The following is a 12,364-nucleotide window of genomic DNA, read 5'->3' on the forward strand; positions in this document are numbered from 1 at the left end:
TCAGTGCAGTGTATGTATGATATGAGTGGAAGTCTTTTTGTTTTGTTTTCTTCTACCTGCACACTGACAGAGTCCTGTCCTGGGGCTGCACTGTGTGTCTCAACATCTGGTTCTCCAGCTGTGTTCTTCCTGAGGATGTCAGGAGTACTGGACCTGGAACAAATACATTATGTTTATTCAAAAAAGAAGAAGAAGAAGAAGAAGAAGAAGAAGAAGAAGAAGAAGAAGAAGAAGAAGAAGAAGAAGTCAAAGTATGTCGGGATCCTGAAGGCAGAGGAGATGAGGTAAAACCTAAACTCTGAAACTTAATTACAAATACTGTCATTTTGTCTTTGACTTCATTTGTTACATTTATTCATTTATTAATTTGTTACATACATTTGTTATTTGTTCAGTTTTAAAATGCAAAACAAGTGGTTCATGAGTTCATCCTCACCTCTGCAGGGCCAGCAGGGATCCCATCTTACTCTCCCCTGGTGTAGAGGGAGTCTCTAACACTGCTCCCCACCTTTCCTCCTCCTCTTCCTCCTCTTCCTCCTCCTCCTTCTCATCCATGCTCTTCCTCCTCTCCCTCTCCTCTGTGGAGACCTCCAGGGATCCTTCCTCCCCGAGAGACAGCTGAGTCTGGCTCCCTCCCAGACTGGTGCCCTGACTGGGGCAGGAGGGGTAGCTGTGAGCCCGCGTCAGACTGAGGAGGAATGGATTTTCGTTTTAAGTGTAATCAACACATAAATCCACACCGACAACTTTCACTTTATGATTCAGCGCTGAAAATGGTCCTTAAAAGCAGTGGTTCCCAACCTGAAGGTCAGGCGTTTACTTTGGTACAACTTTTCTATAATTTATCTTGTGAAACAACTTTTTCCTCTTCAAAACTCAAAAAATCTTTCAAATCCAAAAACAGTGAAAACCAAAAAATGACTCTTTGGTTGAACTGAAACAAGCCAGGAAAGGACGGGAAGTTACCGCCTCCTTGCACTTGAGCCACACAAAAAACAAAAGTGATATCCCATTATGTTTACCACCCTGTACGACATACCTCGGGGTGTAGGGGCTTTTGGGGATGTGGTTGGACATGACGGAGGTGTGTGAGGGGTCGGACAGGTAACTGAGCAGAGACACGCCTCCTCTGTTGTGACGACCTTTAGACACCAGAGACGGGAGGGAACCTTCTTGATCCCGCAGCTCACGCACCATCGACTGCAGAGGAAGCAACATGTCGATGTTCACATCAAACTCTAAAGTCAGCGTTAGCTAGTTTCTAACTTTAGTCTTAAGTTACAGTTAAGCTAACTAATGTTAGCTAGTTTCTAACTTTAGCTTTACATTACAGTATAGTTAACTTATGTCAGCTAGTTTCTAACTTAAGCCTTAAGTTACAGTTAAGCTAATTAATGTTAGCTAGTTTCTAACTTTAGCTTTACATTACAGTATAGTTAACTTATGTCAGCTAGTTTCTAACTTAAGCCTTAAGTTACAGTTAAGCTAACTAATGTTAGCTAGTTTCAAACTTTAGCTTTACATTACAGTTAAGCTAACTAATGTTAGCTAGTTTCTAACTTTAGTCTTAAGTTACAGTTTAGTTAACTAATGTTAGCTAGTTTCTGGCTTTAGCCTTACGTTACAGTTTAGCTAACCAATGTCAGCTAGCTAATAGTGCCTGTCCAATGTTAGCTTGTCATTTCATTACCAATATTAAATGTCATATATGATCTAATGTTAGCAAACACTGGTGCTCGGTCATGAGCAGTGAGACAATGGAGGGTGTTTGTTATAGAGAAACATCAATACATCAATATAGAGTTTATTATTTCATTTAATGTGCTGGTTTAGTCTTTTAGCCTTAACATTAGTTTTTATAACAGGCACCCTTTTTGTTTTCACTTAGGAATTCAAGAATTATAATACATGTGCTGAACACCTCAGTTCACAGACGCAGGTGTCTGCACTGCACTGACTTCCCTTTGACCCTGGAGAGATAGTTGACCCCCCCGGTTGTCATTGTATAATTCGTATGTATGTTTTTTAGTGACCTGTAATGACCTCACTCCTCTGTTCAGTTCTCTCTCTCTGTGTGTGTGTGTGTGTGTGTGTGTGTGTGTGTGTGTACTCACTATGAAATACTTCTCGGTGAAGGAGGGGGTGCTCGGTGCGGTCCAGCTGTAAACTGAGCTCTTCCTGCTGGCCACCGACTGCCTGCTGACGGACAGAGGCCTCATCTTCTCAGCGCTGTCAAACGGACTGCAGGTGCACAAACACACAGAGGTTCAGACAAATGCACATCACACACAAACACACTAAACATCACACTCTCCATACGTGTCAAACATCTGTACTATAAACCTGCAGATATTACTGACGGTGAATGTTTTAGTTTATCAGTTTGTCTCATGAGTGAGTTTCCAGACTTTTCCCAAAGGTTTGACTCTTTTTCCTTCACCTTTCTTTACTTTGTGAAATCCAGAGCGTACGGCGTGTGCATACTGATGTTCATGCAACTTTTTAGTCACAGTCCTGACACTTCAGAGACTTTGTGCTTTCATGTTTCTCTGCAGAGTAACTCCCACTGGATGTATCTGCTTTGTCCTTTTATTTACACAGAATCATTATCAGTGAGTAAATTGTTTATATCCTACAGTACAGAGGCTGTAAGTGGATGCACACTCTTCATCAACAGCTTTCTGCCTGATCTTCATCACCAACACATTTCCATCTTCTCCCGCTGCCCAGAGACATATTTTCACTTTCTCTCGACTCCTATTTCACGTTATATGTTGCAGCAAAACAGTGTAAATCACTGAAAGGGGCTCCACAGAAATGTGTGTGTTGTGTGTTGTGTGAGTGTGTACGGCCTCAGCAGGTTTTTGTTTTGTAGGTGTGAGAGTGTGACTTTAATTTTCCGTCTCTCCGGGGAGAATCCATGAAACGTCCTCCACCTGGCTGCTCTAAAGCCTGAAATATGATCTGTCACGGTGCAAAGGGCACAGCAAAGTGTGTGTGTGTCTGTATATGTATATATATGTGTGTGTGTGTGTGTGTGTGTGTGTGTGTGATGTACGCTCTGTATTCAATCAGCTGCTCTGCGGCAGCTGGCTCAGGTTAGAGGTTCAAAGCAGACAGAGGCAGAGACTGAAGAAAAGAACAGCCTCTGACTGTGAATCTAAAATGATGCAACACATCACTTGTTGTTGTTTGTACTGTGTTGTGTTTCTGCTGAGAACATGTGGTAAAGTCACAGTCTGACATTTCAGAAAACAATGAAGTAACAGAAAGAGATTGAGAGGGGAAAAGAAAAAACAGGAGAGGGTTTTGTTTTCCAGCAGAGTAAGAGTCGCTCTGTGATCTGATGGTTGTGTGAACCAGCTGCACCTGTCAGTCATGTGACTCAACTTTTAATACGATATGTGCAGGACAGAGCGAGGGGCCACACATCTGAGGTCAGGACAAAGATTCATAGAAGTCGTTCCCATGTTTTACATTTCCTCACTCAGCCGTCCACGCCTCAGTTACTGTCCTGACCTCCACATCACTTCCTGTCCTCAGAGCAGGACGTGCCTCTGCGCTACACGTCATGAATGTGTTTGTGTTCGTGTGCGACGTGTTCGTACTTCCATGTGACCTCCAGCTGCAGTTTGATGGTCCCCAGCTCCGTGATGTCCACCAGCATCAGCTGAGGCCTCGCCACGAAGAAGTCTGCGCTCGCACACGTTACCATGCCAACCAGCAGCCAACCCAAACCCTTCGCCTCCGTCACCTGAGAGATGGCATTTGATAGGTGAGATACCCAAACACACACACACACACACACACACACACACATTATTATTAATTAATTTCTGTTTATTGACTTGTATAGATAGAAAGATAGATGGATGTCTTTATTAAATTAAAATGTCACAGCAACTGAGTTAAAATACAATAAAATACAGTAAAATACAAAGAGACAAAAGACGAAAATAAACAGTATTCAAGTACATAGATAAATATAAATAAATAAGTAAGTTCATATGGACCTGTGTGTGTGTGTGTGTGTGTGTGTGTGTGTGTGTGTGTTAACCTTGATCTCGAAGTTGTGGTGTATGTAAGGGAGGAAGACCATCTCCTCCTCGTCCCACGACTGTGTGTCGTCGGATTCGATCCTCCCTCTGATCCTCCAGCGCTGGCGGCCCAGTCGCACCACCACCTGGTCACGTGACATCATCAAGACATGACATCACCACCAACCACTGGCCATGACTCGAGCAACAGGTGAGTTCTTCAGTCAGTTCAGGGTCAGAGTTTAAAGAGATCAACCTCCGACCAACGAGGTAAAAATACTGCGTGGTGTTTGTTGTCAGAAGGAAACAGCTGAACGAAGAACAGTTGTGTGTTTACAGTCAAAATCTGTTTTCACGATCACTGCTCCGGTTCATCAGGACAATCAAACACCTCGGTGGTGACGAATTTACATCAGTTTTTTTCGCAGTTCTCAATGGGAAGCGTTGACAGCGAGGTCAGTGGGTTAGTCACTGTCATCAGGACATTGTTTTTAAAATGCTGTGGCAACATATGTGGATTTCTCTTTGTGTTGCGGTGGCAGCAGAAGTCTCAGGAGGGAATACCTCCAAACTTCAGCAGATAAAGCTGAAAATATCTGAACAGTTATACTCACTACAGGGTGAACTGACCCTTTAGTGTCCAAACAACTAATCTGGTTGAATATCCTCTGTGTGATTTTCTTTTAAACACAGTGTTTGGTATAAAATCAGTGCATCCTTGAAGTTAAAGAAGCTGTTTGTAAGTTTTTGCTACATAGCTAACATTAGCATTAACAGCTGTTAACTTACCAGTCTAGAAGAAACTGTTTAAATTCAGCAACAGACTTCATTCCTTCATTCCTCATTTACTCACCAACAGCTGTCTCCAGTTAACTACTGAAGTTAGCATGCTAACGAGCTAGCCCTGGCCCGGTTGGACCGTCTTATCCCTTTCCAATACCGAGTCACTGAAGCGTCCAGGCGGCCCTGAAGATGTAGCTGCTCTGAGGACGTATTATAACCTCTTGTCATGAAGCTGAAGCTATTGGTAAGACTGGTAAGTAATGCTAACGTTAGCTATGTAGCAATAGCAGAACTTTCAAATATCTCCTTTAAACAAATGTGCTGGTTTCATTTCTTTTGCAAAGCAATTTTTAAAAAAATATCTAAACTTTCATTGTTTGCATCCATGTTTAGTTTTCTTCTTCTCTGCCCTTTAGTGGCACACGTGGAATAACACAGTGCTGCTGATGGTCAAACACTCAGGTACAGTTTGTTCAGGTGATGTTGGTGTCAGGATTCATACATTCAGTTCAACCACCGGCTCTGTTTTTAGTCACATTTACATTAAGTTAAAAGTGAATAAATATGTTTATTTCACTTTTCATTGACAGAATATGATTCACACGTTTGAGCATCTTCCTGTTTTTTGATCAAATGTTTTTGCTGAAGAGAAAATCTGACCTCATACTGGTCTCCAGGGCAGAGCCGGGCGAAGCCGATCAGACCTGCAAGTCAAAACATTTGGAAAACAGTGAGTCACTGATCACTTATAAACTGCTGTGTGTGTGTGTGTGTGTGTGTGTGTGTGTGTGTGTGTACCTTTCATTTTGATGTGTAGCTCTCCGAGGAGGATTTCTAACTCTCCCTCCATCACAGACATGTCCTGCAGAGGAGAAACTGGGTTAATGTGGAAATTTAGATAGAAAAGATAAAATTTAAATCTTCTTATTGTTGTCAACCACTTTTGCTTTTTCACCTATTTTCTGTCCACGTTGAGGTCAAAGGTCACAATCATCATTGTATCTTAGTATTTCGTATTTGAGGTGATAGAGGTTCAGTGTTTTTCTGAACATATTTCAGATTCAGTACTGTTTTGATTTTTTTTGTGTGAAAAAGTCTGTGTGTGTGTGTGTGTGTGTGTGTGTGTGTGTGTGTGTGTGCGTGTGCGGTTGCAGAGGCATACACAGATGTCAGTGTTACAGACAGAGGTGCTGACCTCCCTGTGAAAGGCTCTGTGGTCATTCATCCTGAATGAACATGTGACAAAGTGAGGTCTGTTAGCATGTGTCGTAGCTCGTGTGTGTGTGTGTGTGTGTGTGTGTGTGTGTGTGTGTGTGTGCTGTAAAAACATCTGAAAGGGAAACTTGTTGCGGTCGATCAGTACACGGCAGATTTCTAAACAAAAGGAGCAGGTGACTGTATGAAAGGAGAGAAGAAGAAGAACAGATGTGAAGGCGTGAACACGTGTTGGAACATGAGGACGAGATTAAATGTTCTGCTGCTGAATCGTATCTTTTGGTATAAAATATTTTCTAATGAATTTCATTATATTTTTTGCAAAGTTTTACATCCATAAACAAAACCTCACTTTCATGTTTTCTACAAAGAGTTGGAGCTGAACATGACGACAATCACTTGCTAAGCTGTTAAAACTTGTGCTCTTTCTATTTATTCATCTTTTCCCCCGGTGTTTTTTATTTGCTTATTTATTAATTTTCTTACAGTATTGTATTAATGTTGTTATTATTTTCTTGTAATCAAAACGTCTGTACCTTACTCTTAAGTTTTTGAACTGAGCTGCTGTGTGACGGACGGAGACACAGACAGACGCTGTGAATGAGTCCTCAGTTGTCTGTTAATGAGCCGTAGCCTGCGGCTGCAGACAGGAAGTCACAGTGGGACCATCGCTCGCACCAGATCTTTTTCATTTGGCAGCATTATGAGCATTATGGGGCGAGCGTGGAGTGGCGGCCACTTCCAGCCTGATGAGACGTTTCAATTACAGACGGTCGTCTCTCAGGATTCAGACTCTGTCCTCAGCTTCGACAGAAACCTTCATCTCGGGTTTATTTTCTGCGGATGAACGGATTCGTTCATTCACCTCCCGTCCGGCTGCGTTCTTCTTTGTGTGTGATCGTTTTTTAATCCAACTGTTTGTCTGGATCCGTGTCTGCCAAGAGCCTTAGTGGCTGCGGCCCAGTTTACACAGTGTTACACAGTGTTTCTGTTCAACACATAAAACGCTGCATTTAGTTTTTTATTATTCAGCCTGTCCCGGATCTTCATGCTGTTTTCTCATTATTTACTGTCCAGTATGTGGAAGCTTTTTTGTTTTTTCTTCCTTTTTGATGAATCAGCTTTTATTTTTGACCAAACTGCAGAAAGCTGAAAGTAAAGATAAAGGTGCAGCACTCTCTATGTTTTATCTTATATTGATTTTATTAGTATTATGTATGTTTGTCTATTATTATCAAATGATCTTAATTGGCTTTTTAATTGCAAGAACGTATAATACACACAATCGACTAGAGCACGAACAGCTTCCACAAGCCGGTTCAGTTCTGCTTATTGGTTTTATAGTATTATTATTTATTTATTATGTTTAATCTCTTTTACATTTGCCTCTTTTGACCGTTACAATCACCTGTGGACCTGGTGTTTGTGTGTTGACAGTGTGTGACGTCCTTGATTAGTAAAATATAGGACGAACAAAGACACTAAAATAAAGTTCAACAGTTTAATTAACTGCTTTAGATCTTTATCGATTTAATATTTGTTTAATGAACATGTTTTTGACTTTTCACATTACATTTACACACATTACACTTATTTTTTTTATTTTTGTTTTGCGAAACATCTGACTTCTTTAACCATCTTGGAAATGAATTAGGAAATCAATAAGAACCAGAATCAATATAATTCAGACGATACTCATCACAATATTGAAAAATAAAAATAAAAACAACAATAATGAAAAATGAAAAATAATATAAGTTGCTCATTTTACAGAGGTTGTGAAAGTCAGAAGCTGTGTCCCAATTCAGGGGCCGCATCTTTCGAAGGCCGAACGGAAATGAGATGGAGGGTTTTTCGCTGAACTGTTCCCGCCCTTACCGCTGCGTCGCAAAGCTCCTGTCGCCTAGCAACCTTGACAACAGGTAATTTTTCTTTCACAAAAACTTGAGGTTTTAAAAGTCGTACCATTCGCTGCAACACAACATTTACATCTAACAGTGTGATCCTCAGGCTCTCTGTCGGCGCTGTTTGCTTTCATTAACGACACGCAATGAATCCTGGGATAGGTCGGACCACGAAGGATCCAGCTGTTGGCGCCTTCGTTGCCCAGGAAGAGAAGGACGCATTTGAATGAGCCTTTGAAATTGGACAGTCTAGTCCCGCCGCTGTGACTCTGAACTGGGACACAGCTGTAGTCCTGTGTGTCAGAGACTCTAGCAGGGAACTCCAAAAATGGAGGCCAATAGAGAAGAAAAGGCCGCGGCGTCTGTTACTGCCATCTCACCAGGGAGCAAAGCAAAGACTGATGGGAGGTTTTTCTACAGCTACAGTGACGTCCTCCCTTCACACTCACAAACACACACTCGTGTAAAGTTTGAATGAGCTTTGATGAAAGTGAAATCCTCCTCCGCTCTGGAAGAAAAATGTTTAACCTTTGACCTGCAGGTGAAAGTGTTCAGCTGATGATTCCTGCTGCACAGATGCTACTTGAAAAAAAATCCCATTGAAGTTGTTTCTGATGACAAAAATCATCAAATCTTAGAAATGGAAAGTTAGCTTTATTTTCTTGCTAACGTTTATGAACGTTAATGAGTTTCTGAAACTGTGTTAAAACGTTTGAGTGTTAAACTTTGAGACAGAAACAGGATGTTGTACCCTGACTTCTTCTCTGTTTTGTTTTGTGGATGGTTTCATGTGTGACTGTGTTTAGTTGTGTCTCGACCATGTGTGACCTCTGTCTGCTGCACACATGGTGCGATGGCACAGCAGTGATTCATGCTTCAGTTTAAAGCAGCAGAAACACACACACGGCAAATAAAAATGAAACCTGCTGTGTGTTTGGTTTGTGAACATAAACAGAAAATACTGTTTATTGGCTCGTTTGAATCTTATTGGTCCAGGATGGTACTTGTAAAGATATGTTGATGGTAACACGTCGGCACTGTGACATCAAGATTAACTTCAAACACGTGTGTGAAATCACACACACACACACACACACACACACACACACACGCTGTGATCAGGGCAGTACCTGCAGGCTGTGTCTGTGGTTGCGGTTGAGCTCCAGCAGACTCTCCCTGGAGGCTCTGGTGGACGGGGACAGGGAGAAGGCTCTCTTCATGTTGACCGCCCCCTGACACAACCTCCACTGGATACAATAGGTCTCATACAGCTCCTCCACCTGTGGGGACGAGAGGCAGACGTGACGGAGAGGACGGACATCAGCTGATCAATCACAGCGACAAACGACACACACCAGACTTCAGGGAAAAAATGATTCGGATCTGCCCCAAAATCTTAATGGGTTCATCTCTGGACTATGACTCATCCCTCCACCACATTCAGTGCAAATCGGTTCAGTATTTTTGATATAATCCTGCAGACAAACCAAAGAACAACTGATGTGCTGTTGTTTCATTGCACTTTAAAGATAAATGAAATTCAAAACAGTCAAAGCTTCATCAAAGTTTTCCTTCTGACAGACGACAGGAATAGTTTTAAAGTCGTATCCATCCGTTGTCAGGGGTGGACAGTAACAGAGTATTAAGTATATTTTTACACTATCTGTTCTTTACTTTAGTATTTTTTATTTTGTTTTGGGAACTTATGACTTTTAATCCACGACACTAAAAAGACAAATATTGTTTTGGCTCCTCTACGTCTCTATGAAGTACTCTTACTTTGAAGCAGAGCTTTTATTCAGTGGAATGAATTCTCTTTTATTTTGAAAATGTGATCCACCATACACTGAGTTCATCACAGGAGAAAAATCCACTGTCAGCGATGTCTGAACCCGTCAGTGTCCTAATGAAGAAGATGCTTCGAGTTTAAAAGGTTCAAATTAAATAAAGAGTCCTTTACTTTTTAAATGTTTTCTGTGTTGAACACGACCAGAATTCATCTCTACCTACAGAAATTTGCCGTGACGTGACTTTAGAGAGCAAGTCGAGGAGTTACAGGTTCTTCATTTTCAGATAAACAGTTTGTAGTTTTGTAGCTTGTTTTTGTTGATTCATTTGTGTTTTTATGGCCATTTTAATCAGGTTTGTATCATATTCTACAAGCTGTTTATTCTGCAGGTTGTTCAGTCAGTCAGTCAGTCAGTCAGTCAGTCAGTCAGTCAGTCAGTCAGTCAGCAGGTTGTTTCACAGTCATTAGCTTCTGTAATTGTGGAATACTTAAGTATTGTAAAAACCAGGTCTGTAACTCAAGTAAAAACTTGTACCTTGCTGATTTGAAATTCCAGTCGCCGTATGTATCGCTCCAGCGCTCTGATCTCCTGTGAGGGCGAAAATATGATGCTTTCAGTTTTGGTTCATTACGTCACATATTGATCCGTATGAAAGGTGAAAATGTTTTTCAGTGTTTTTGACAGAAAGAAAAAATAAAAGGTGGATCAGCTGCGGTGGAGAGATTACCTTCTCCAGATCGTAGAGAAAGGCCTGGAAACAGAGAAGAGGCATCATCATCATCGCCATCATCATCGTCATCATCACAGGTATGTATGTACACACACACACACACACACTGAGTCCTCACCAGTCTGGAGTTCCTCTTGGTCTCTCTCTGCTGTGACGACAGGAAGTCCATCTCCACCTGGTGACCCTCCAGGTGTTCCCTGCACACAGTCACGTCCCGACACGTGTGAATCAAAGTGACATTTCATCACAGACTTTTTACTCCAATCAGCTGACTTTCCTCTATGACGAGATTATATATGGTTAAATGAAATGATTAAGAGTTAAACCAGTGCTTTCATCCTTTCCTTTTAACCAATACTTTTACTTTTAATCTTCGAAGTACATTTTACTGATGGTACTTGCCCTTTACATGTAATGGAGTATTTTCACATTGAGGCAAAGTATGTCTCTGGTATTCAGCACGTACTTGAGTCCTTTGCGTAGCGCCTGGAAGACGCTGTCGACCTGCTCCGGCTGCAGAGACCAGATACCCCCTCCCCCTCCTCTGCTGGGAGAGAGGTGCATCCTGGGAGATTTCCCCCCCGTGGTGGCTTTGGAGCGAAGAGAGTTACGGGCAGAGGACGGCCTGAAATCAGAGATAAAGACACGGAAGGAGATTTTCAAACAGAGTTTTTACTGAGAATTAAATTCTTATTCTGTTAGAATTAGATTTATTTTATATTCTGGATTTACTTTGAGACGATCTGTCAGACCTGACTCAGATTCAGTCCTGCAGTTAATTAGGAATCACTGGAGGAAGAAATGTTGAAGCTGCTCTCGAAGGTCCGTCACCTCATAATAATGAAAGTGTGACGAGATGAAGACAATGACTGATTTTTGTTGTAACGACAGAACGACGCACAGAGAGGCTCTTTCTGATTGGACGCCTCATTTTTACCTGAGGCTGCACCTTTTTTCGTTCTTTTGGTCTCTGTATGTGCGACGCGCTGGAACTCCTCATCTCGCTTCTCTTTTTATTTTTTAATAGTAATTATAGAGTTGAAGCTCATCTTCTCCTTGTTCCTGTTTCTTTTGACTGTACGTCGGCCTGCGGTGAGAGGGTGATGGTTCATGGATTCATGGGATCACCTCGGTCTGTTGCCGTGGTTACGGCTTGGTTTAGGTTTATGGTGAAAAAATGTGGTTTGGGTGAAAACGACCACTTACAGGGAAGTGTGGTTCAAAGAAACCACAGACTGTCGGCGGGAAACTGGAAATGAAGATGGTTCGTCCTGACCTCCTCCCTCTGGGGAGGTGTGTGTGTGTGTGTGTGTGTGTGTTTACTGTATGTTTAAAATGGAAAAATTTGTCTCTCACACACAGGAAGTACATTCCAGCTCTGTCTGTCTTTTTTATCATGACATTTTGTTCTCTCTCTCTCTCCGTCGACGTCTGTGAGCTCCCTCATTCACAAACAACATCTTGAAGTCTGTGGTGCGTTCACTGTCTGCCCGTCAATGAGGGACAGGCTCGTCTGAGGCTGAAGGGATTTCCCTCCCTTCAAATCTTAAAGGCCAACAACAGATTTTTATGTTCTGTCGTTTTATTGTTTCGCAGAATGAAAAACAAACTTCCGCAGAGTCTCGATCTGTTGCGGTCGACAGAACTTCCTGTCAGTTCGTCTCCACCGGGAAAAACCGTTTGTCTTTCAACCCACGTTTGTTTTGTTGCTTCAGACAGCAGGAGTTGTGTTTAGCAGTGAAAAGGTTTAACAGGTACACCAGGTACCGGACCTTGGTTGTCATGGTTACAATAATAAACACGCAGACTGTGCAGACAGCGGCGTACTGGACCTTTATCGCCATGGTTACAATAATAAACGACTCATGACTTGGTTAGGTTTGGGAAAAGATCCTGATTTGGGTT

General features: G+C 42.0%; 1 protein-coding gene across 2 annotated transcripts in view; it reads right to left on the reverse strand.

Annotated features, from left to right (window-relative positions):
- The window catches only part of ripor3 (RIPOR family member 3), a 54,794-nt gene that overhangs the window by 7,751 nt on the left and 34,679 nt on the right, over positions 1–12,364 (reverse strand). For both annotated transcript variants that reach the window (XM_023393095.2, XM_023393094.2), the window contains 13 exons: positions 10,926–11,084; positions 10,578–10,656; positions 10,457–10,480; positions 10,264–10,317; positions 9,070–9,219; positions 5,619–5,682; positions 5,481–5,524; positions 4,058–4,183; positions 3,609–3,754; positions 2,115–2,241; positions 1,040–1,200; positions 437–688; positions 57–153 (listed from right to left, as the gene is read on the reverse strand). In XM_023393095.2, the coding sequence (XP_023248863.1) occupies positions 57–153; positions 437–688; positions 1,040–1,200; positions 2,115–2,241; positions 3,609–3,754; positions 4,058–4,183; positions 5,481–5,524; positions 5,619–5,682; positions 9,070–9,219; positions 10,264–10,317; positions 10,457–10,480; positions 10,578–10,656; positions 10,926–11,084 (1,483 nt within the window). The remainder of the gene's footprint in view (positions 1–56; positions 154–436; positions 689–1,039; positions 1,201–2,114; positions 2,242–3,608; positions 3,755–4,057; positions 4,184–5,480; positions 5,525–5,618; positions 5,683–9,069; positions 9,220–10,263; positions 10,318–10,456; positions 10,481–10,577; positions 10,657–10,925; positions 11,085–12,364) is intronic.

The sequence above is a fragment of the Seriola lalandi genome, unplaced genomic scaffold (assembly GCF_002814215.2).
Source record: "Seriola lalandi dorsalis isolate HSWRI2012SDOR001 ecotype SW California unplaced genomic scaffold, Sedor1 jcf7180002054928, whole genome shotgun sequence".
Classification (NCBI taxonomy): Eukaryota; Metazoa; Chordata; class Actinopteri; order Carangiformes; family Carangidae; genus Seriola; species Seriola lalandi.